This window comes from Equus asinus, chromosome 9 (genome assembly GCF_041296235.1).
Source record: "Equus asinus isolate D_3611 breed Donkey chromosome 9, EquAss-T2T_v2, whole genome shotgun sequence".
NCBI classification, from domain to species: Eukaryota; Metazoa; Chordata; class Mammalia; order Perissodactyla; family Equidae; genus Equus; species Equus asinus.
Window position 1 is genome coordinate 29,303,195 of NC_091798.1, and position 26,284 is coordinate 29,329,478.

The 26,284-nt window shown below is 46.1% G+C and overlaps 1 protein-coding gene across 2 annotated transcripts; it reads right to left on the reverse strand.

The window, feature by feature from the left end:
- Positions 1–13,657: 13,657 nt before the first annotated feature.
- On the reverse strand, positions 13,658–25,738 carry GM2A (ganglioside GM2 activator). 2 transcript variants are annotated; one of them, XM_070517183.1, is made up of 4 exons: positions 25,379–25,738; positions 20,362–20,514; positions 14,624–14,806; positions 13,658–14,235 (listed from the first exon to the last, which is right to left on the reverse strand). In XM_070517183.1, exons 1-4 carry the CDS (start codon positions 25,466–25,468, stop codon positions 14,080–14,082), a joined length of 582 nt encoding a protein of 193 aa, XP_070373284.1. In that variant the 5' UTR covers positions 25,469–25,738; the 3' UTR covers positions 13,658–14,079. The 2 variants fall into 2 exon arrangements, with proteins under 2 accessions (XP_070373284.1, XP_070373285.1); XM_070517184.1 differs by having other exon boundaries at positions 25,400–25,704.
- Positions 25,739–26,284: the final 546 nt, after the last annotated feature.

Genomic DNA, 26,284 nt, shown 5'->3' on the forward strand with positions numbered 1-26,284 from the left:
GACAAACAACATTAATATACAACAATACACAATACAATTCTACATATAACATAGATCAGAATACTAATGAGACAGGAATACTCAGAACCAAACTACCAGTAGTAATTTGTGGGTGAACCTTTTATCCTGTCTCTATCTTGAGTGGTTCAGGCCCAAGACTCAAGACTCAGCCCACCAGGATTCCCCAGAATACAAGTCAAACTTACATTTCTAGGGGATCAAACCAGAGAGACAAGGTGAAGGACAGTCGCTTTCTTAAAGGTACTCACTCAGAGCCCAGAGACATCTTGATCCAGAAGTAGTTTTGATGTGGATTAAGGCTGCCCCAGCTAGAGAAGCCCAAGGTGACCTGGCCTACATGCCAAACTATACAACCCAGTGGACTTTTTTATGGTATGAATTAGGACCGCCCCAGGGAGAGAAGCCCAGGGCATCCTCACCTACATGCCGATCTATATGGCCAGATTCATATCTAAAGTTATATGACCGCACAATAACCAGACCCCATCTGCACTGAAATCATTTAATGACTTTTTACATCATCTTTTCTTTTCTCCAGTAAAAATAAGTCACACACCCATGCCTTATAAAAATTAGCCCTAACCCTCAACTCGCGGCAGCAGCAGGAGCTCTGACTGCCCGTGGGTCCTGTCCCCACGCACCAGCTCTGCCTGCCCATGGGTCCTGTCCCCATGCCAGCGGGGGCAGCAGCTGCTCTGCCTGCCCATGGGCCCTGTCCCCATGCCAGCAGGGGCAGCAGAAGCGGCAGCAGCAGAAGCTCTGACTGCCCATGGGTCCTGTCCCCATGCTATTCCACACTATTCTCTAAACAAAAGAGCACTACTGCCAGATCTTGAGAGTCTAAGAAATCTTTCTTTCGACTCCTCGGCTCACCGATCCCGCATCATTTCTGGTGGCCCGTACGGGGACTTGCTTCATCAGCTTGTGAGCTCGAGTTCTGGTAAGTGCCCTTTTCTTCCTTGTGCCTTTCTCTTTTTCAAGGATGGATCTAAATTCACTTCTCCATCGGGAACTTTCTTGGATGGCTGTATGAATCCATGTTTGCTGCCCATGGCTACTCTATGGGGCAAATTGTGGCATTCAGCCTGAAGAGAATCAGTACCTTAAGCCTGAAGGTGATGGAAAATGAATTAATCCATTCCTTCCTGCTCTTTTTCAAGGATGGATCTAGATTCACTGCTCCATCGGGAACTTTCTCGGACAGCTGTATGAATCCACGTTTGCTGCCCATGGCTACTCTATGGGGCAAATTGTGGCATTCAGCTTGAAGAGAATCAGTACCTTAAGCCTCAGGGTGATGGAGAATGGATTAATCCATTCATTCCTGACTCTATCTCTAATAGACAAATTTTACGTGGGCGCAGGTCGGCCACTTGAGTCATTAGGACGGCCGCCAATCTCCAAGACTCCCATGGAAGCTTTCTTTTCCTAAGGCTGGATTGGGATCCCTCCCTCTGGCACCTGACCACGCTCTGAACTGTGAGGAAAGTCCCACTCGGGACTCCAGTTCAAGGAAAGTACCAAACTCTAACCTTTGGTGGAGTATGGGAACCCCTTCTTGGGAGAATGGCTCCAGGATGCAATTGGGTAGAATGTCCCCCAGACTGGCGGAAAATTCCTCACTGTCTTTCTCTTTCTCACTGTCTTTGTCCTTTTATCCTGGGGACCATTCACCAGGCACCTATTACTGCCAGGCAGAATAGGGAAGATGTTCAAGGGATGACCCCATCATCCCTTGCTACAGGAACTCCATTGGGGAGTTTTCAAGGTAATGGCTTCCTTTCTCTGGGACCATTCACCAGGCACGTATTCCTGCCAGGCAGAATAGGGAAGATGTTCAAGGGATGCCCCCATCATCCCTTGCTACAGGAACCCCAATGGGGGGATTTTCAAGGTAATGGCTCCTTTTCTTTCTCCTTTTCTCTCGGGGACCATTCACCAGGCCTATGCTGCCAGGCAGAATAGGCACCAGGCACCTGTTACTGCCAGGCATAACAGGGAAGGTATACAAGGGATGCAATGCCGGGGGACGCCCCCATCACCCCTTGCTATAGGAACCCCACAGTAGGAACAACGAGTAGGACGCTGCCCTAGGTTCAGGGGAGATTTTTCACGGTAATGGACCCGTTTCTTTTGTCTCTCTTGGAGTTACAATGGCCATTGTCATCTCCTTTCGAGCTTTGCGACTGGGAAACAAAGAAATCTTTAAAGAGTAAAAGGCTCCACCCCTGGGAGCCCCAACTTTGGGTTTCTGGGCCTGATCACCCCAGCAACCCTAAGTGGGGGTGCCCTCTCTTGACAGTTGACTCATTGAGTATTTTAGTCACCTACTGAGTCAGTCATGAGGGTAGGAGACCTGTGATTTATTCTGTGAACTGTCGTGCTAGCGTAGTGTGCCCCAGCACGGGAACTGTTGTGTGACTCTTATCTTGATAACCCTCTGGAAGAGGCCATGAGGGTGAGGTCTGATCTCTTCTTTTCCTTTCTTTGTCTGTTTTGCTCATCATCTCTTCTGTTGTCACCAAGTCGAGGTTAAGTTCAGGCTAGACCTGACCAGAACCTTGACCTTCTGTAAAATTGGAAAAATAAGCCTTTTGCCAGGGATTTAACTCTCAAACCTGGCTCTGGGAGCCCCAGCCTCCAGCCAGTTCCAGGCCTTTGCCTCCTGCTTCCCTACCTCAACTTTGCTGGCTCAGAGACAAAGTGCCCAGGCTGAGCGGGACTTGACTAAATCTTATAACTATGTCAACACCCGCAATCGGCCTCTGCACACCCGCAATCGGCCTCTGCACCCTTTCTCCAGCTGCTGTCAGTCAGACACTGGCTTTATCGCCACGGGGAAGGCTCCTAAGCATCCCCAGAGACCCACCCTGTGGATGCGTTCTAACTCCATCTGGGAGAAAATTTGAGGGGTTTCTCTGTGCCTTTGTGATGCAGTTGGACAGGTAGATCAACCTGGAAGGTAATTTGAGTTACAATCCAGTTTCTGGGAAATCAAGAGCAACTGTCCTTAGAAAATCCTTTCAAGACTGGAAATACAGCTCTAGAGGCAGTTCAGATTCCACCTAGTTCCTTTATCACGAAAAGGATTATCATCTCCCCTCTCCAGGAACTACTATCTAGCCCATCACTAATTCCTAAGACTGAAGAAAAAAAAAAGAAAAAAAGAAAAAAAGAGGAGGGGAGAGGAAAAACAACCATAAGCATGCCCTTGCCAAAAATCTAGCATTTTGAGTGTCTCCTCCACAAATATTGGTAAAAAAAAAAAAAAAACAATAGCTGTGCAGTCTCTGTGTACGTATATCTTATGTATGTTATATGTGTGACATTTTTACCTCCGGATGGTATGGCCAAATTAAGAGCTCAGTTTAATTGGCTTAAAGTAAGTGCTTACATAAATTCTAAATGTAGTAGAAATTAATCCAATGTCTTTCAAGTTAACTTGATGTGAATTAACCTTTGGTAAATGAAAGCTTGTTTAAGTTTGTTGGTTTGATTGAAAATAGTCTTCTTGTCAGAGTTGTCAGTATTTGCATATGATGCAGGCATGCAGCCTGGGTTTACTAGTCAAATAAGTTCACATTGTCTGTTAAATTCGTCAGCAAAATAATAGCTTTAAATGATGACCAGTTTTGTCTAATGTCTCATGAAGTTTTTGTGGGTACAATAACTGTTTTATGGTCTGTATACTTGAAAAAAAAAAACAGCTTCCAAATTGTTTTGATAACAATCTTGAGTTTTGCCAAGTTAAGTTAAATGATAAAAATCTGAGCATCTGGGTCATTTTTGGATTGGATAGCACACAAGCATTACAGCTAAACTTATCTAAGTTATCTACTTTTGGCTTCTTATTGCAGAGAGGCTAAAAGTCTTTGGGTCTGTTATTGTAAAGCAGCGTGCTTCTAGAAATTATGAAGTGTTTAGAATGCTGGTATAAAAGACAATTCGTAATTGCTTACCTTTTTAGTGTTTACTATGGTCTGTTAAGGGTTAAAAGTTCTTATTAACCTATATAATTAAAGCTACTGGAAATTAATAAGGAAAACAGCTCTGTATTCAAGGAAAGTTAAAATGTATGTTTTCAGTAAAAAGGGTATAAAGAATGGAAGTATTTTTGTTTGGTGGGTTAAGAAAGATAAGTTTGTCCTAAAGTACTAGAAAGGAAAAAAGACAGACTTTGGGACAAATTCTGAAGGCAAAAAGAAAGTTGTAGAAGGTTTGTGAAGGAGAAATTCTGAAAGGAGTTTTATGCCTGGTCAAGTAGACTAAGATTAGAGTAAATCCAATTAAATGAATGAGTTTTAATGTTAAAAATAAGCTGGTTCAGAAATTAAAATTTGGTTTTCTCTCAAAGTATAATTTTTTTGAATTTTTGGCCTGCTCTAACTCTACCTAAAAGACAAATCTGTTTTGTTAAAATAATGACTGAGGTCACTCTTAAGATTTTTGACTCTTTCTGTTATCACTTTGAATAGATACCTGAGCATTATTTCACAGTGAGCGTTGTTTGAACAAGTGTTTTAAAGTCTTTTGGTATTTTTGACAAGCTTCTCGTCAAAAATATTCAAGTCCTGAATAAAAGGGTTTCTTTTGAAAATACTAAATTACATGGGAAGCACTGTCAAATAAGTGATGATAGACTTTCTCAGGTGTTATTATGTGGGTAAATGCTATTAATATAGGCGTCTTAAAATTATATAGCATTCCTAAAATTTGATCTGTCCTGGTTATCGGTTGTAATTCCAATTGTTATCTTGAAGTGTTGTATGTCACAGAAGTAGTCAAGTTTCTTTATCAATTGCCCTTTTGAGTCTTTTGTCCATTTACAGATAGTTGCTGTTTTACTCTGATGCTTTTTGGTTTTGCAAATATGTTTCATCTTCAGAGAAATTCCTGGAAAGGATTCTGACACAAGGGTTCTAAACTACAGGTTTCTGATAAACTTTCAGATTGTAAAACTGAACTGGGTAAGAAATTATAGAATTCTAACAGAGAAACTAAGCTCATAGATCTGCTAACAGAAGGTTAAACTCAATAATCAATTATACAGGACTGTGTGAACTGATGAGGATGATTATAATTTTTTAGGACTTCTGTTGGAAATATTGTTGAGTTTTGATGTGTTGTTTTGTTTTCTCATAATTAAGGAAATCTTTTTCTCTTTTCTCTTATGCTAATTATGACTTACAGCAATTTAGTGAAATACATATTTATGAGCAAAACTGAAACATTTGTCTTTTTCTCCCGACCTGATCCCTCCAGAATTTGGAAACTCTTTGTGAGTACGGTTATTTCGTGGCAATATAGTTATTTGCATAAGTTCAATAAGAATTTGGTCTCCTTATAACAGGACACATTGGTTATCTTACCAAGGCTTTGACTGGAATGTCATATGTGAGAGAAATATACAGGTTCAGATACGACAACACAGCTTTTCAGGAACAAAGATTGGACTTTCTGGAACTAAAGCCACTTGGAAATATGGGCCTGGTACCTTGTTTACAGAGATTCTGGCAATCTTACCTGGTAAGTAAGGAAGCTTGCTTGTCTGGCAGGTGCAAGGAACCTCAAAATGTTTTGGGGGACCTCGAGAAGAGAGGAGTCCACCCGAATCTGGAGGTACTGCAGGCAAAATCGGATGGCAAGTCCTTGGCTTGGCTTTTCTGGCCTCAAGAGGCCTTTACAGTTCAATCTGAGATTCCTCATAAAAAAAAAATTCCAGCAAAGCAGATTTAAAAAAGCCTGTATAATCAATTGGCATTCTTGCTGCACTTATGTAAATAATTGGCAGACCAGTTAATCTTAATTTGGCTATCTTTTATAATAATGAGGGTGATTTTAGAGAGAAAAAATTATGTTTCAGTAGAAGGTATAGTACACATTCATGGATATTAGATTCTAGCTCTTCTCTTCTGCAAGATTCATCTGTTACTAATCGTAATGTTTCCTTGTGGCCATCCATCTCTGATACCTGGGAGTTCCCTGGCCACAAGCAAACCTTTTCCTTCAACACTACTGCCCAAATACTAACTAGATTTGCCTTGTCACAGGTGGATCATAAACGACAAGTTCCAAAGGTAAAGTCCCCAGCTTATCGATACACACAGGATGGACTATATCAAATTTGGGACGAATATATTTGGCTCACTCCTACTAGTGGTCAACTCAGTCAAAAGGCCACTCTATGTTGGGAACAAACCAATCACACCTGTGATACATGGCCTAATAGCACCCAACCTATGGGAAAATTCCCTGTCATATGTGTTCTCATATCATAACCTTAAAAAATACTGATTGGTTTGAGACTGACTGGGATAGACGGCCCAGCACGCGTTGGTTAGCCCCTAATGGCATTCAGTGGCTATGTGGCTCCAACTTATGGCCTTGGCTGCCACCTGGATGGATTGGACGATGAACCCTAGGCTTCGTCTGGATGCAAGGTAGAACTACATTTACTATATCTCCTCCTGCTAACCTACCCAACCTGAAACAGTGCTGGACCTGCTCTGTCTTCCACTGGTATGACCACGTTGCCTCAATTTTCCTTCCCCAGTTAGGAATCAAAAGTGTCATCTGGCCCATGGAAGCTCTAAACAAATTTACTATGAAAGCATTAAAATGATACACAACATAGCCTTTTGCTGCTTGATTTAGAAGTGTCCCAAATGCATAAGGCAGTCCTCCAAAACCGAATGGCACTGGATGTCTTGACAGCAGCACAGGGGGGCACTCGTGCCATTATAAAAACTGAATGTTGTGTTTATATTCCTGACTACCATCAAAATATCTCTGGCTTCGATCTGAAACCATAAGGCTTCTGGAAGAAAACGTAGGCAGTACACTCTTTGACATCAGTATTAAAAGGATCTTTTTGGACACCATGCCTTCTCAGAGAAGGGAAACAATAGAAAGAATAAACAAATGGGACTTCATCAGATTAAAGAGCTTTTTCAAGGCAAATGAAAACAGGATTGAAACAAAAAAGCAACCCACTAACTGGGAAAAAATATTTGCAAGTCATATATCTGACAAAGGCTTAATATCCTTAATATATAAAGAACTCTCGCAACTCAATCACAAAACGTCAAACAACCCAATCAAAAAATCGGCTGGAGACATGAACAGACATTTCTCCAAAGAAGATATACTGATGGCCAATAGGCACATGAAAAGATGCTCATCATCGCTGATCATCAGGGAAATGCAAATCAAAACTACACTAAGATATCACCTTACACCCGTTAGAATGACAAAAATATCTAAAACTAATAGCAACAAATGTTGGAGAAGTTGCAGAGAAAAAGGAACCCTCATACACTGCTGGTGGGAATGCAAACTGGTGCAGCCACTATGGAAAACAGTATGGAGATTCCTCAAAAAACTAAAAATAGAACTACCATACGATCCAGCCATCCCACTACTGGGTATTTATCCAAAGAGCCTGAAGTCAGCAATCCCAAAAGTCCTGTGCACCCCAATGTTTATTGCAGCACTGTTTACAATAGCCAAGACGTGGAAGCAACCTAAGTGCCCATCAACAGACGAATGGATAAAGAAGATGTGGTACATATATACAATGGAATACTACTCAGCTGCAAAACAGAACAAAATCATTCCATTTGCAATAACATGGATGGACCTTGAGAGAATTATGTTAAGTGAAATAAGCCAGCAAGAGAAAGATAATCTGTGTATGACTCCACTCATATGAGGAATTTAAAACTATGGACCAAGAACAGTTTAGTGGATACCAGGGGATAGGTGGGGTGGGGGGTGGGCACAAAGGGTGAAGTGGTGCACCTACAACATGACTGACAAACATTAATGTACAATTGAAATTTCACAAGATTGTAACCTATCAATAACTCAATAAAAAAAAACTGGAAAAAAAAATATCTCTGGCTTCCTATGTGATATGAACCACCAAATTAAGTTCATGTCTGACCCTACCCTATCTCTAAATGATTGGTTTAACTCCTGGTCAGGACCAGGTTTCTAGATTACTATCAAAACCTTATTCATTGGGTTAATCATATTGCTAGTATTTCCTATTATAATTTGTTGTCTGTTTCATTGTTTGTCTTCCGCATGTCAACAAAGTTTCACCTCCTGGACCACCTCTCGTCAAATGATTCTCTCTTCTCCAGAGGATCTGTACACCTTGTCAGGCTTGGACTCCACGGGTGCAGCCTTCCAGTCCACTGAACTTCCTACCTATACCTATGGCCCCATTTAGGGACAGCTCTACGACCTTGTACAGCCGGAAGTAGTTACAGAAGACTGACCGTCGTCCATATCCCCAAAAGATTTCGGGGCCAAATGGGTTCGGGGGGGTTTATGATGTGGATTAAGGCTGCCCCAGCTAGAGAAGCCCAAGGTGACCTGGCCTACATGCCAAACTATACAACCCAGTGGACTTTTTTATGGTATGAATTAGGACCGCCCCAGGGAGAGAAGCCCAGGGCATCCTCACCTACATGCCGATCTATATGGCCAGATTCGTATCTAAAGTTATATGACCGCACAATAACCAGACCCCATCTGCACTGAAATCATTTAATGACTTTTTACATCATCTTTTCTTTTCTCCAGTAAAAATAAGTCACATACCCATGCCTTATAAAAATTAGCCCTAACCCTCAACTCGCGGCAGCAGCAGGAGCTCTGACTGCCCGTGGGTCCTGTCCCCACGCACCAGCTCTGCCTGCCCATGGGTCCTGTCCCCATGCCAGCGGGGGCAGCAGCTGCTCTGCCTGCCCATGGGCCCTGTCCCCATGCCAGCAGGGGCAGCAGAAGCGGCAGCAGCAGAAGCTCTGACTGCCCATGGGTCCTGTCCCCATGCTATTCCACACTATTCTCTAAATAAAAGAGCACTACTGCCAGATCTTGAGAGTCTAAGAAATCTTTCTTTCGACTCCTCGGCTCACCGACCCCGCATCAGTTTCTTTTTGCAAAAGTTAAAAAGAGCACCAAGGGGCCTGGAGCACCATGGTGGAAAACAGGAATCCAATCAGCTGAGCCTTCAAACAAAATTGTCTAGGCGGCTGCTTAGGGTCAGTGAAGAGACCCCGAACCCCACTGGGGGCTACAAAGCCTCAGGCAGGCGGTCACAGGACCTGTGTCTCTTTGTTGTTGCCAGAAATTGTTACCAAGCAAGAAGACCCGCTGCCTTATGTACATAAAAAGCCCAAATTATGGCACTGGCTTTTGAGAAAAGTTACGGCTTTATTGTGAGGGCGACTGGCAAGGAGATAGGAGGCGAGGCTCTCAAATCTCTCCCCAGTCCATCGTTCAGGGCAAAATTTAAGGAGTTAGGAACTACTAAGCTACAGCTGGGCCCATGTAAGCTGATTGACTAGTCTCAAATCAGTCCATATATGGTCATCAAACTACTTGAGCGGCTGGAAGTTGGGTTTTCCTTATGGAAGAATTTCTTTCTTTGTAAAGGGCTCAGGTGGCAACATTTCTGAAGATTCTTGGTTCTGGAGTCATCCTGGGGCTGTGGGTTTCCACTGGTACATGTGCAGTGCTGTCTGTCTTTGAGCAAGGTTTAATTAACCACCAACCTGTTTTAAGGAAGCCAAATTAGCGTTAGGTGGTCAATGTTTCATGTGCTGTTTCAAGTCAGTCTGATCTTTTCTCTTGAGTAAATTGAGATTATACATCTTTGACAATACAGAAGTGTCATTGTGCCTTATCAGTGCATCCTATCAAGAGGTGCACAATATCAATATGTCTTATTACTGGTGGTGTTCACTTTGGTCTGCTAGTTAAGGTGGTGTCTGCCAGGAATCTCCACTATAAAGTGACTATTTTGCCCTTTATAATTACTATCTTGTGAGGAGATATGTTCAGACCATGTGAAATCCTGTTTCTCATTATACTTTCATCCAACAATTTTAGCATCCATAGATGATTCCTGTCTGCAAAAACTATTGTTTGCCTAATGATGAGTTTTTTTCTATTTCTATTGTTCTATCATTTCATTGGGATTCTATTGTATATTGATTCATGGGTATTTATTTTTATTTAACAAATTATATCCCATTACTGTCATTATTTATTTTGTTGCTCATATTGTCCAAGATTTGGCCATTGAGAGCTGCTTCAAGTTGGTCCGTGTGTCCTTTCAATAAGCCCCATATGTTCTCATTATCCACAATATATTTACTTATTTTCTCAGTCTTCATATACACATAAGACAATTTCAGAATTGCTAACCTCTACTCCTGTGAAAAAACAAACTGACTATAACTAGAGTATAGTCTTGGTGTGTAGTTTCTTTTGCTTTTAGCTTTGTAGTACCCCATCAAAATTCTACAACTTAAGTTATTTTTCCCCAGTGCCGTCAGTGTGGTTGTATGATTCATTTTAAATACAGTTAGTTTTTTTGTTACTATTTGTATTCCATATTGAATCCCCCTCATTTTCCAGTTGATTTTAGCCATGTTTTGGGTATGAGGAACATTATCATGGTTCTAAGAGTCAGAGTTACAGAAAAAGATATACTCAGAAGCGTTCCACCCCTTCAGCCTTTCTACCCTGTCATCATCTCCCCCTTCTTTCTACTATATTCCCACCTAACCTCTGTAAACAACTAATCTCATTAGTTTCTAGTTCATCATTCCTTATTTTGTGCAAATGAGTAGATATATATATTTTTTCTTATACCTCCTTCTCGTGGGGGAAAACTTTTGCTTTCTTCTCTTCTAGGTTCTTTGGCTGGTCTAATAATTAAATTGACATAAGACAGATTAACAGGAGAAAAAAATTTAATTTTGAATGTACAGGAATCCCAGAGATATGAGGTCCCCCAACAGTCAGGCAATTGAAGCTTATATGCCATCCTGAGCTCAGGAGAAGCAAGTAGGAGTATAGGACTTCAAAGAGAAAAAAGACAATTCATAGGAAGATGGAAAGAGCAAATGGTTGGTAAACAAATGTTTGCCATGCCATGTAGATAAGTCTTTCTCATACAAAAAGTTCTCTCTGGTAATAGCTCTCTTTCTGGTATAGGCTCCCTATCTAAATTCTTTTAGGCAGTTAAGGGGGAGGTTAAAAGCTCTTCTTGAGTCTGTTGGGCCTTGATTTTCTTCAGCTCGAAATTATCCAGGTCAAAGTGGCACATTCTGGGGTGATCTGCCCTTAACTCCAACACCTTCTTCTTTATTTAATTAAAAGTAGCATATTACATTTTTTTGTCTTTTGCACTTAACAATACATCCTGGAAATAACTCTATATTGATTCAGAGATCTTCATTTTTTTACAGCTGAATAGTACTCTATCATGTGAATATACCATGGTTTATTCAGTCACTCTCTTATATATGGACATTTACCTTGTTTCCAGTATTTTCAATCACCGTGCTTCAATGAATAATCTTGTGCATATGTATTTTTGTATTGTTGGAAGTGTGTCTTCAGACGAAATTCCCAGAAGTGGAATGGTTGGGTCAAAGGGTAACTGTTTTTGCAGTTTTATTAGGCACTGACAAATTCCCTTCCAGAAGGGTTGTACCAGTTTGCATTCTCACCAGCTATGGATGCAGGTGCCTGTTTCCCGACAGCCTTGCCTAGCAGAATGTGATGTTGTCTTTTATTTTTGGGAAATCTGAGAGATGATAAATGCCATCTCATTATTGTTTCAATTTACATTTCTCTAATCATGGGTTAGTCTGTAGTTTTTTTCAGGTTTAAGGGCCAATTTTATATCTTGTGTGATCATGTGTGTGTATGAGAGAGAAAGAGAGAGTTGTCTGTTTACATCTTTTCCCATTTGTCTAACAGGTTTTGGATCCTTTGTCCCTTAAATTGTTAATTCTTTATATACTAGGAATATTAACCCTTTGTCTATGATGTATGCTGCAAATATTTTCTTCCAGTCTTTTGACTTTTGGCATTTCTTGCCAAGCAATTTTTTTATTTTTATGTTGTCAAATTTTTTAATCTTTCATTGCCTCTGGATTTTTCACCCAGGTTTTCTTACGGTATTTGTATGCTTCCATTTTTTCACATTTAGACCCTGGATTCATTTGGAATTTATTCTTGCATATGGTGTGATGTATGGATTTAATCTCAACTCTTTCCAAATGGCTTTCCAGTTGGCTCAGCATCATTTATTAAAAAGTCCACTTTGCCCTGTGATTTGAGATTTCTCACCCCCTCCCCCACCACCAAGACCAGAAGCAGCATTTGACCCAAGAGCATAGCATGGCGGAAAAAGATTGACCGAGCTAATGAGACTCCATTCAAGGATGTGAATAAAAAATGACTGTAACAATAAGGCTGAAAGACGCACCGGAAGGAGAATAGGCTGGAGAGGTCACAGTGCGATAGGAAAGCAAAAGAGCAAACCAAGGAAGCTGGAAGGTGATGAGGCAGAAGGAAGCCGATAACAAGCAGGTCAGGAGACAGAAACAGAAGACCCCCTGAAGTCGCCTCAGCTCCCCTGCACTGCTGCAACCAACCCTTCCAAACAGAAACCGCCCACTGCAAACAAGCTCCTGAAATCCCAAGACGTGATCAATGAAAAAATATGCAGCCAAGAGAAAGGAGGAGTTCTGAGGAAATTAAAAAGATTTATTGCCATTCCAGGCTTCAGATGAGCCCAGAAGCCGGGGCTGGTCTGTGGTCAGTAAGTTGTCATGGGAGGAGAAGTCAGTGGACAAACCCAGGCACCTGACACGAGTCCACCTCTCTTCGTTGGATTCCCACTCCACAGAGCAGCTGCTGGTGGGACCAACTCTTCAGCGTCTGCGCCATTCGTCCTATCAGCACTCCAAAGCCGGGCAGGCAGCCTCATGATCCCCATAGCTCACAGCTTTTATATCTCTACCTCCCCTAGCCCTGGAAGAGCCTTCCTCTTGGGTCAGACCCAATGGATTTGGCCTTAGACAGGGAGGAATGGGTGCTGGAGGGGTTGTCTTGACAAGGAACGGACAAGGCATGCATGTCCATAGGTCAGAGTTTGCAGACTGGCCACACAGGAGCCAGATGTCCCCCCTGACAAGTCCGTTTGGCCCCTTAGGCCCCACACAATGTTTTAAAAAATAATTAGTTTCCAATATTTGACAATTGTAAGATTTCATATAAAAGTCTAGATTTCTGGCTTCTCTAAGGGAAAAGATTTGAGAATATTTGGCAAACTGGCCCTACACATTCTCATGTGGCACTAACTGGCTCTATCTAGACAGCAGCTGCCCCTGCAGACCGGATGTTCCCTTTCCAACACCTAACCCCATCCCCAATTATACCCCCAACTCGAGACTGGGCATTAGCTGCCTCATACCAACGCATACATGCTGCTGTCAGAAGGAAAAAGGGAAGACATGCCTGAAAACATGTTCCTTGTGGTCTTTGTCACCCATTTACCTCTCATGCTTGGCCCTGCAGGCACCTGAGTTTGTCAACTATCTTAAACACATAGAGCATCCTTAAATATCTCTCCCAACGTAGCCCCCACCACACACCCTGCCTCTCCATGATACATCATGCCCCATTGCTAATTGGGAAAATCTAGAACAGAATACTAAATTAATCATAGAAGTTAATGGAGGAACAGGCTGAGATCAACTACTTCAGCCTCTTCATTGTAAGAGGGGGTTGGAGTAAAATGAAAACTGTTAATACTCTCTACTTTTAAGTAAGTGACAAAATTTTAATGAGAAAATCATAAAGGTACTTCAGGAGGTCAAGACTGGGTCAGTCAGAACTTGGGGTCACAAAAAACATGTTGGTCCCATTCCTTTTGACTGTTTAGAAAATGAGTTAAGCTCTTAGAGAGAAAGCCAAAGGAATGAGGAAGAAACGGTGTGGCCAGCCCGGGACACGTCCTGGGCTATCAAGAACCCCAAGCTCATGCTCCCTGAGGTTAGGGCTGCTTGCCCACACCTAAAATGTAGGTGGCACAAAATGGCTTTCAGTGAGGGGAATAGCATCATTGTAGAAAGGGGCTTAAAAAGGTAGACAGAGAGTTAGAATCAGGCCTTGGCCAACACAAGACAGGGGAAGAGGGACGACTTCCTCACACTCCTTCATTCTGCTGAGGCTGGTGCCACATCATTTGGCCTTTAGAGAGGCAGTGATCTTGACACAGCCCAGACGTTTCCCACCGCTGCTCAGGATGCTCTGGACGCGGTAGTTCCCGTTGCTGAGCCAGCTGGGCAGCTCCAGGTCAGGCAAGGGGAAAGTACTCTTGGGCAGTGAGTAGGTGCCCTGTGGGAAAGCCATGGAGCACAGGTCAGTGGGAGCCTCCTGATGGGACGCCTTGGAGCCACCTCTAGGACTGCAGCAGCGAACTGCCTCCCCTCCCACTCTTCTAAGAGCCACATGAGATCAAAGATGGCCCCAGCACTGGAGAACACGGACTGTTACAGCTAGGGGGCACAGGAAGTCACATCAAAGTTCAAGTCTCCCATTTCACAGATGGATAAACTAAGGCCCCCAAAAGATAAGCAATTCAGGGTAGACCACACCAACTTACATCCACAGACATTCACGTCTGCAGGAGGAGAATGCAAGGACCCTTCTCTCCAAACCCCACGTCTTTACTCCAGCCACAGGGATAATACTGGTGTAAGTATTTCCCTCCCTAAGTACTTACTTCTTTGAAGGGACAGTGGCAGGGAAGCCCAAAGGTGTGCAGGGGCTCTGGGCAGGGCTGCCCAGGGGGAGTCAAAGCGTCTAGTATATCACAGGCATTGTCAAAAGTACAGCTACCGATCTGATCCACACATGGAATTTTGACCCATACGCCAGCCACTTCCTTCTCCACCGTTAGTTCCACCTGGTGAGGAAGAGTTTGAAAAAGTGTAAATTCCAAGGCAAACATACCAGCTCCTCTGCCTCTGTAAAAGGTCAGCATTTTACTTTAATCACAGAATTTTATTTGTTTACTTTTTTTTTTTTGAGGAAGATTAGCCCTGAGCTAACATCTACCGCCAATCTTCCTCTTTTTGCTGAGGAAGGCTGGCCTTGAGCTAACATCCATGCCTAGCCTCCTCTACTTTATCTATGGGACGCCTACCACAGAATGGCTTGCCAAGTGGTGCCATGTCTGCACCCAGGATCCGAACTGGTGAACACCAGGCCGCTGAAGCGGAACGTGCGCATTTAACCGCTGTGCCACCAAGCCGGCCCCTTAATTGCAGAATTTTTAATTGGAGAGGATCTTGGAGATATTCTGATCTAGAAATGACAATATTGTGGCACACGCCCCAAAATGATCCTTTCCTGTGCCCATGGCAGACATTAATAATTGAATGTGATTTATTTTCTTCCCCCCTTCCCTGAACCACAGTCTTAGAATTATTTAGGAAGTCACATTGGGTAAAGCTAACACTTGAGTTGGAATGCACTTGTCACCTCATGGCTCATGGGCCAGCTGTGGCATCACTTCTAGAGCCTTCCTTCTGAGCCCAATCTTGGCTTCAGAATCCTTTTCTACCTAGGACTTCAGGCAGCTACTACCAACTGAGCTGGTTACCAAGATGAACCCTATTTGCTGTTCTTAGATCCTATTTTCTCTATAGAGCCATAGAAGACAGAATTTAAAATAGGAATTTATAGGGGGATCACTGTGGGATTGGTATAAGGACGATCTTCTTAACATCACGGCTAGGTTAACACAGATGGAACTACCCCCAGAAGCAGTAGGCTTCTGGGATCCAGGGGGAGCTACAGAAGGATCCCTGCACCGAGAGGGAAGCTGGATGAGAAGACCTATAACATGCTTCCCATCTCCATGCTGTCACGATTCTGCTCCTGTTCTGGAGGTTGGGGCTGACCTGGCAGTGGCCAGGAGTTCAAGCTGGGCGGCCCCAGTTGTGCCTGGCGTGCTAAGCATTCTACTTAGTATTAACTGTCTAAGAGCCAAATGAGTTGTCCCTGAGGACTGTGTTCGTGTCCCCCCAAAGGTATCAAGGGACAAGTGTCAGGAAAGGGCAGGAGGAAGTCAGCACACTTGATCCTCTGACTCTTTGTGGGTGGTAGGGCAGGAAAACACATTTTTAGGATCCCTTTCAGCGCTGACATTCCAGCATTCTGTGAATCCCAGCCTCCAAGCTCGCCTGAGCGGGGCTTTTGTTTCTAAGAGACAAACCCTGCTGGGCTCAGGCTGGCTCCCCAGGCTGTGGACCGAGTCTTGCAAGTGCCCCAGATGTCAGGGCCCAGGCCCAGGAGGAAGGGAGAAGTCAGTGCACCCTGTAACCTGAGTGGACAAACTCAAATGGCTTCCCTCACTGGCCTCATCCCGCTCTGCTGACACACCCATTATCCCCCACCCCTAGTCATGCACAGTCCCCCTCCCAGCCCTCCTGTCTCCCACGGAGCCTGCTCCAATCCCTTGGACCAGAAAAAGCCAGAGGGCCTGGGCTGGAATGCTACTTCGGCCACGTCCTAGTATTGTGGCCTTGGAGGAGTTACTTCTCTGTCTCCATGCCCGCATCTCCAAAAATGGGATATTTGAGAGCGCCTACCTCTCTCACAAGGTCCCATTGAGTGGGACAACACCTGTAAAACACTTACCATAGTGGGCGAAATCCAAAAATTACCTCCTGTCAGACTGCCTGTCCTCCCTCCTTCCTTAGCCAACACCCCCTTCTTGTTTCAATAATACCCCAGCAAAAATGGTTGAGCCAGTTATACCCTGAACAAGAACACCCAGCTGAGGGGATCGGTGGGGCAAAGTCCAACCTGAGCTCCTCCCACCAGGCTGGAGGCTAGGGGGGCTGCACCCACCGGAAGGAGCCATGCCTCCCTATCTCTACTCCCACCTCGACCCAGGACAAGCTCAGCATAGGAGGTCCTCAGTGGGAGTGCACTGAATTTAAGACAACAGGTGCTTCTGAGGCAGCAGCTATGCCGATCATTTGGGATTAGAGACCATGGCTCATTTCTCAGTCCTGTTCTCAGTCTACTTGCTCATATGGCTCATGAAAGCAAGCAAGACTGGGTAACAAGGTCTCCAGTCCAGGACTTCCTTGGCACGTCCATAGCTTGACCTAAATTAACTTGTGTCATGGGACCCGGCTCAACAAGAAGACAGACAGAGCACTGACCCATAACGGAGCCAGGATCCCTGCCCCTGCGGGGGCCCAGCGGCAACTCCTTTCCCCTCTCAGGCCCCTGCTCTTCCAACTGGACAATGGGTTGTTTGGGTCTCGTGATCTCCACGAGATCTACCAGTTACGACATCCTGAGAGTCAGAGTTTCTTGCAGGTTGAAAAACAAAATGACTTCTTCTCTTGGCCTCTAGCAGAGGGCTAGGCACACGAAGGCTCTAGGTAAAGACCCACTGACAGCAACTGACTCGAAGGGGAGCCACTGAGGACAGTGGAGAGGGGGCAGTTATATCTCTGTCGCAGGCCTCAGGCAGGGGCATTGCAGGTACATGAATTTAGGGGGAGAAAAAGCCAAACCATCAGGCCTGAAAGTCACATGTCTGAAAACCGGAAATAAACGTACATGCCAAATACAGTGGCAAGGTAGGATCCCTGAGGACGGGAAAGCCAGGGTCCCAGAGGCTGGAACTTGAGGCAGGGTACAGAAAGGAGTTCTAAATTATGCCAAATCCTGTGGAGTAAGTCAAAAAAAGGAAAAGGGAGCTCTGGGCAGGCCCCTATCTTGCCCATGGCTCATGGAATCCGGGGCGTCCAACTTCCAAAAATTGCAGCTGGGGTTAAATCCATCCAGGGCCCAGATGGGACTTTGATGGAAGAAATTTCAGCTCAACAAGGTGAGAGGATGGACTGGCTCTCCTGCTAAGAGGCTGTGTGAGCCTGGACCAGTCATTCTTCTCTCTGGGCATCAGTAACAAGGGTTGGAAACCATTGACCTCAAGAGCGCTCCAGGTTCCTCCACGCTCGAGTCTGGGCAGCTCTCCTAAGGGGTCTTTGCTGGGCAAGGGGAAAGTTCTGGAGCACTCCTCTGTAAACACACCAAGCACTAAATCCACCTCCCCGCCAGAAAGAGCTCAGGAACAGGAAACATAAGATAAGGACACCAGCCTCAAATGTGCTAATAACTATGTGACTCTTTTGCAAGCCTCAGTGCCCCTCATCTGTAAAATGAAGCTAATCATCTTTTCTCCTATGCAAGTAGTGAGAGGCTTTTACTTAATAGCTAATATGCACATACTCTAAAAAGATAAAGGAACTAAATAAAAAATATGTACATAAGAGAAATGTAGGGGGATCTGAGGGCAATTTTTACAAAGCACCATGGCCCAAATTGATGACAGGTAATAAAGAAATAGAACAGGGGGCGGGAAGGGCTCCATCCCAATGGCCTGCATAGCGCCAGGGAAAGCAGGCTGGGAGGAGAAGCAGCAGTTCGCCAGCCTTTCCTTCCTAGTCAGCTGCACAGCATCAGGGTCCTTGGAAATGCCAGCGGTCTGCGTGGCAATGGCAAGAGAGACAGCATGGTGGCTGGCCAGCCAAAGAGCCCTCCACTACAGACTCAGCGGGAGGAGCACGGAAATGGCATTTGTGTGACCCTAGTGGGTTATTTATCACTTCAAGAACAGCGAAAGAAAATGCACTGGCCTAGCCTGGAAAGGACTCTGGAGGAGGTGCAGAGGAAAGCAGGGCCTCAGAGCTGTCCTCGCATCCAGGACTTCTGTCTGGGTCAAAGGAACCACACGACAAGAGCTAACTTGTACTAAGCAGGTCTCGTGAGCCAGGCCCTGCACAAAATACTCTCCATGTTATTAACTCAGTATTGCTCAAGAGAAAGCTATGAGGTAGGGGCTATGAATAAGCCAAGTCAAAGGGTAGTTACAGGGACACAGATTCCAAATCAGAAAGCTTTGAAAGAATCAAAACAAAACTGGTACCAGAATAGATTTGCACCAGGACAGGCTAAAGGGTACAGAAGAATATGATACAAAGGTAGCAATTCAAACTAGGGAGGAAAGGACTATAATGTATGGTGTTGCAATGGATATATATAAAGCCTTTATTGTTCTGTGAGAAAATATGCGAATATCCACCCCCAGAATAGGCCTTAGACGTGAACGAACTGGTTATTCCCAAAGTAAATACAAAAGGCAAAGAAACCTACGAAAGGACATTTAATCTCATTAGGGATGATGCAAAAGCTCAGAAAAGATTTTTAGAAAATGTTCAGTGTCAACAAATGTGTGGAAAATGGCAAATCTGCTGCTCCTGGTTAGAGGATAAATGGGTTCAAACATTTGGAGGCACTTAGGCAATGTGTATCAAAGGCCTAAAACGTCTGTCTAGATAATCAGAAAAGTATAAAAAGATGCATTACAAGGATGATTTCTGCAAAGGTGTTTATAAAAAGCCAAAAAACAAACCAAACCAAACAAACAAACTTTGTACCCTAAAAACAAATTAAATGTCTAACAATAGGTTTGTTATGTAAATTATGACAGATCTACAACAGAATATTTCAGCCATTTAAAATGATTAGGTGGATCTATGCCAAATGCCCTCAGAGGAGGTATGCAGCTACATGCAATACAGCGTGATAAAAAAAAAAACGCAAGTTTAATAGCACATGTCATAGAATCCCATTAGTATAAATGTACATATATTTACAAATGTAGAAAACATTCTGACAGGATACACAAATAGCTAACAATGACTACGTCATGAGAAGTTGGATCGCAGGAGGACAGTTACAAGGAGCACTGTTTCTTTTCATATACAACCATTCAAAATTAATATGTATGTTACATGTGATTGTATGGGGAAAGTTCCACAGACTAGCCTACAATACGTTACAAGTGTTTATCCCTTATCACTAAGTAGTGAGATTTCAGGGGATTTCTTTTATTTTTTTCTCCCTTTTTGACTATTTGCATTTTCTTTTCTTTTTTAAGATTAGCCCTGAGCTAACGTCTGCTGCCAATCCTCCTCTTTTTGCTGAGGAAGACTGGCCCTGAGCTAACATCCTCACCCATCTTCCTCTATTTTATATGTGGGACACCTGCCACAGCATGGCTTGCCAAGCGGTGCCATGTCCACACCCGGGATCAGAACTGGCGAACGCTAGGCCGCCGAAGCGGAACATGCGCACTTAACCGCTGCACTACCAGGCCGGCCCCAGTGATTTGCATTTTCTAAAGTTACTACGTGTTATCTGCCAAGTGATGTGTCTGCTTTATAATTAACAACAATAGCAACACCAAAACCAAATTGCCCAACTGGCATTGTCAGACAGTCTAGGAATCGATGCATCCTTTGCTGCTCTGGGCTTGCAGGATTCCTAAACTATTCACAGTTCCCTGAGCATGAATCCCTCAGGGTCCCTGCTAGCTGGCCCATGGCACCTTCCCTCCAGCACCTCCCCGTTCCCACCCACTCCCAGGCTCACCTTCTGAGGAGCAGAGAGGGCGACAGTGGTCTTCACCTCGGCACTGACAGTCACGTTCCCAGGAACGGCAATGGGGTCAGGTTCCAGAGTCAGGCTTTTGAGCACCATAGGGTCCTTCCCCTCATCACAGTTATCCCAGGAAAAGCTACGGAGCTGGATGGCCAGGGACAATCAGGCAGCAACAATAAAAGAAAACAAAAGTTGACAAAAGGAATGCTTGCAGGTCGGAAGAATCAACAGAACAGGCTACTGATGGAGCGACAGTGGGCGAGGTACCTCCCCTCTCTGAGCTTCCTCTGCAACTCCACATTTGTAAACCTGGGATAAGACTTGTCCTACCCGTTTCATAGCCAAGATTAAACTAAAAGACTCAAAAGACACATCTCCCAAAAGTGTGCCATAAACTATAAAGCACAATGTAACAGAGCTTGAACTTTCAAACGGGAGACTCACCGTACCCACCTTTGGTAGCTACCTTCTCTGATCTCCCACCTCCTGCTCCCCACTCCGCTCCAGCCAGTCTTTTCTCCTTAGAAGGAAGCCCTTGGAGGATTCACCTTTGCAGCTTAGGCCCAAGACCTCATTCACATCACACCCCCATGCCCATTATAGGGCCAGGAACAATAAGAAACACAAAACACAGTGGGAAACACAACAGTACCCAAAACCTCACCCACATGGGCGTGCAATTAACCCAGGGAGAGAATAAGACACACATGAAAAGATCCCCAGTGGGCCACTTGTTGATGAACAATCCCAGTGAACAAACTTCCCCAATCCTGACCAGTGCGTTCCTACTCCCATCCCACTGCTCATGCCCTGCCCCCAGCTGAGTCACCCTCCTCCCTTCCACTGTGCCACTTCTCCTCTTCATCCTCCACATCCCCCAGGAGGTCTCCTGATTCCACCATCTTGTCCAACTCCACGTGACCACTAACACCCTGCTCCCAGGGAACCCTGTCTTCTTGTCTATGATCTTTAGCACTTTCCACATCTTGCACTCTCTGCCCACCCACTCACACCTTTCCCAGTCCCCTGCAGGCCACCCACAGAGATTTTCAGCACTTCCACCATGCACATCCCATCTTAGAGGGAAAACCTGCCAGTCCACACCCTCAAGCCAACCCCTAGTCACCAACACAGCCAACTGGGCCAAAAGGGAACACCTAACCCAAGTTAGGCTGACAGATTCTCTCTGCCTCCAATTTGGGAATTGAGATGGAGGAAAATCACTCAGAGGCCTTCAGGCTTCGCGCCGTCATCGAGTCTTAACCCTTGGGATGGGGCCAGAACACCTACACCTGTGATCCATAACCAAGCCAAAGTTCCGGAAGGGACAAGAACTAAGGGCTTGCTGGTCAATGGAAAAGAGAACAGATGGAATTGTCCCCACCACCATGACAGCTAACTAAATAGGTACTACAGAGTGGCAGTGAAGGGCACGGCTTTGGAGCGAGATATGGGGTAAATCAAGGCTTTAGTCAATAGACGTGGTTTGAAATCATAGTTCAGCCACCACATCACGTGATTCAATAGGCCAGTTCCCCCCTAACGCCCCAATGTCCACTTATTTTAAGCATAGGCATTTATACTTTCCTCTCAGGGTTGTCGCAAGGATGATAGCATGTATGTAAAGCTCATAACACAATGCCGGGCCCAAAGCATGAGCTGGCTCACTAAATGACAGTCGCTAGACATCCCAGTCTCCACTTCCTGCCATTAGTTCCATGAGGGTCCTTGTATATCTGGAATAAACTTCCCTTTACTTGAGCTTCTTGGAATGGGTTTCCATCCCTTGGAATGAGTCATTGTGCCACAACTAATGAAGGCAGGACCGGGTCTGATTCATCCCGAATTCCCCACAGCCCCTTACACAAGGTAGGTGCCAGCCCATAAATGTTTCCTTCAACAGTCATTCCCCAAATATGCATGGAGCAATGCTCTCAGGCTCTCGGCTAAGTGCTGTGTTAACAGTGGTAAACAATTAGAAATGTTCCTGCCCTGCCTTGAGGAGCTTACAGTCCAATGCAGGTAAATATTATCCACTACGATTTCAGAGTGCCATAAAGGAAACGAACAGAAGGATGTGTTGAGAGTAAGAACTTACTTAATTAGGGTGGTGAGGAAGTGATACTAAAGCTGGACTCCTGCAGGATGAGGAGTACAGAGACAAAAAGAATGTTCAGGCAGAGGGAACATGGGCAGCGGCCCTGGGTAGAAAGAAGCTTAGCTGCTCTGAGCACTGCAAGAAGGCCAGTGGGCTAGATGTAGTGGACGAGGGACCCAGACGAGGCTGGAGGGGTGGCAGGGTCATTTAACACAGGACCACACCGGTCATAATCAGGAGGCTGGATTTTCGATAGGTGCAGGGGACCCCCATTGCAGGAGAGTGCCATGCTGTTTTAGGGTTGAGAACGGACTGGAAAGGGACAAGCCTGGAAGGGAGGCCACCATCAAATGAAAGAATGCCTGGAACTAGGAGTTGGGCTGGAGGGAAGATAGGAGATTAGCCACATCTTGGGGCTGCTTTCACAGATTCTAAGGCAGCCTCATTCACCTGAGGACTGATTCCAGGCTGGGGCTGGTGTCCAGAATGCCCTCTTGAAGCTGAAGAATTCCTTTCCCTCTCCTAAGCTGCCCCTTCCCCCAGGCCCTGGGGGAGACATAAGCAGGCAGTTTCCCAACAAATAGGTGTCCTGACTAGAAGCGCCTGTGGTGATGAATGCTCAGCTGAGTCCAGCCTCATTTGGAAAAGAAGGCATGATAGATTAGCAATGTCCACAGGGCCAGGCCTGGCCCCAGATATTTGCCATCCCCAGGAGAGGCCAACCTGTGGGAAGGGGTGACAAATGGCAGAGGGAGAAGGCACAGCTCTGGAAGCAGACTATTTATCACAGAGCCAGGCTAAAATCACACTTCAGCTACCCTCACTAGCTGAGACCCTGGGTAGGTCATCCCCTCTTGAGGTTCAATCTCCCCATCTATTAAATGGGCATAATTCTATCTTCTCTCAGGGCTACTGGGAGAGTGAGAAGTTTGTGTACAGAAAGCAGAGGTCACAACTCCTCAAGACTGTCAGCCCCACGAAAACACAAGACTGAGAAACTGTCAGAGACCAGAGGAGGCTGAGAAGACATGACAACAAATGCAACCTGGTGCCCTGGGTTGGATCCTGAAACAGAAAGAGGACATTTATGGGAAAACTGGTAAAATCCCAATAAAGTCTAGTGTATAGTTAATGGTCACGTGCCAATGCTGGTTTCTCAGTTTTGACCAGTGTACCGTGGTAATATAAAGGGAAATATCAGGGGATAATATAAGGTAATATCAGGGGAAACTGGGTGAGGAGTATATGAGAACTCTGTACTATCTTTGCAACTTTTCTGTACATCTAAAATTACTCCCCAAAAAAAGTTTATTAGGAAAAAGAGCACACGGCTCATCACACAGCACATAGTATGTGCACAATAAATGGCAGTCATTATACAGTATCACAGGGTCTATTTAGCACCTACTGCATGCCCAGCACAGGGCTAGACATTCTCCCACTATCTAACAACCCAGCATCACGAGATCAGTTAACACTAGAAAAGGAACGAGAACTCAAGGCTCAACCACTATCAGCCTACAGCCTTTATCTGGCACATGGCCTCAAGGTCAGGGCTCTGAATCACATGAGCTGTGAACCCAGAGAAGATTTGGAAGATAGCAGATGAGGATCCAAGGAGCCACTAGTTGTGTAATCTTGGTTGAGTCCCCTGTCCTCTGTGGGTCTGAGTGAGGTGGGTGAACTCTATGACGTCTCAAGGTCTCTCCAAAACTGTCGATCTTAAGACCCTCTGGTCTGGGATGGCACCCAGAGCTGACATATAGAATGGGGATGGAGGGCAAGCTGGAGCCTTAGGCAGACTCCACCTTATAGCGGTCAGACCTGGAGCCAAGAGAAACATTCTCAACCTACACTCAGGGACAAACTAATCCTCTGGGCAAAGAAGGCCAAGAGGTCCTTGCTCCTTCATTCAACATGCAAAACGGACTCCTCGCCCCTGAGGCAAAGTGAGGCTGAGCCCACTGCCTTATATCACTTTAAGATTTTAGAGCTTTTCCATCCATGAAAGCATTTCCCTTCACCCAACACCATCTGAGAAAGGCAGCTGGCCTCATCACACCCATTTTACAGATGAGGAGACCAAGGTTCAAGGAGCCCAAATGCCATGCCCGTGGATTAGAGACAGAGCAGGGATGAGAAGCCAAGCCTCTCAGCTCTCAGTTCTATCCCACTTTCCCCACACCACATGTTAAGTGCTCTCAGACAAATATTTCCAAGGTGGTTAGAGGAAGGGATCTAGGCTGGGGCTCTTTGCTGCCACAGCTCTGCAGCAAAGAGGCAGTGGAACTAGGCTTCTGTAGGTCTCTGAATGACAGAACTTCCCTTTCCCAAGGGCCTGGAGCACCGGGTGAGTGAGAAGTGAATGGGGAAGCTCGGAGGCTGGAGCCTCTCTGCGGCTTACAACCAGGAGCAGGGCCGGATCTTTGTCGCCAGAGGAACAAGTCTGGACCTTCTGGCCTAGAGGGCCTCTCAAACCCACCCACCCTCCAGGACAAGCAGAACACTACAGAAGGGGAAGGCATGGGGGCTAGGCCTTTTCCTGGCGGGTAAAGGAGGGCAGGTAAACAGGGCTGAGTCTCTGGGCCTGGGAGCTGTGCCTTAGTCTTGCAGTTCTGCAAAATTTCACTCAGACGTTTGGAAAGAGCACAGGAGAGTACAGACAAGAGTGATATTAACATTTCCAAACAAGTCAGGAGCACAGCAAGGCCTCGTAGCCCATCCTCACTGTGCAGCCCCGGAAACCGAAACCCGGAGAGAGAAAAAGACCCACAACTAGTGATCTGGGGCGACCCTGCTGGAGAGAAGCAATTCTAGAGAGTGGAGTCACCCCATAGTCCCCCCGGAACCCAAACACCCCTAGCTGGGCAGAGATGCTGGAAGCAGCCTTCTAAAGGAGCGGGAGCTCACCCGTTCTGAGAGGACGCTTACAGGAGCAGCAGGGCCGGCAAGAAGCAAGCCCAGGGCGATCAGGAACGGAGCCTGCATCGAGGGTCTCATTGCAAAAGGTGGGTCCGCGCCTGGTTAACTGCTAGGTCTGTGACAGCGTTGTCGTCTTTAAATGCCTGCTTGTATTGGTTATGCAAAGCTGTGCATTGCTATGCAAAGCTGAGCGCCGCCACTTCCAGGTTCGCTCCGCCCACTCGGGAATCAGCGATTTCAAGCCCTGGAATTGGATAGCTCTCTCCCGACTCCGCCCCGAAGAGGTTCCTCCTTGAGCCCCTCCCTCCCAGAGTGGGCGTCAAGCCCCGCCTTCTGAGGGGCGAAGGCGGAGCCGGAAGCGGAGAGGGGCGGAGCTTAGCTGGCGGGGGCGAGGCCATTGCGCAAGGGAGGGGCGGGACCAGAGCGCGAGGGCGGGGCCGGGACCAGACCGCCAGGGGCGGCTCGCGACCAGAGAGCTAGGAAGGGAGGGGCGGGACCAGAGCGCGAGGGAGGGGCGAGACCAGAGCCCGAGGGAGGGGCGGGACCAGAGCGCGAGGGAGGGAGGGGCGGGACCAGAGCGCGAGGGAGGGGCGGGACCAGAGCCCGAGGGAGGGGCGGGACCAGAGCGCGAGGGAGGGAGGGGCGGGACCAGAGCGCCGAGGGAGGGAGGGGCGGGACCAGAGCGCCGAGGGAGGGGCGGGACCAGAGCCCGAGGGAGGGAGGGGCGGGACCAGAGCGCCGAGGGAGGGGCGGGACCAGAGCCCGAGGGAGGGAGGGGCGGGACCAGAGCGCCGAGGGAGGGGCGGGACCAGAGCCCGAGGGAGGGAGGGGCGGGACCAGAGCGCGAGGGAGGGGCGGGACCAGAGCCCGAGGGAGGGAGGGGCGGGACCAGAG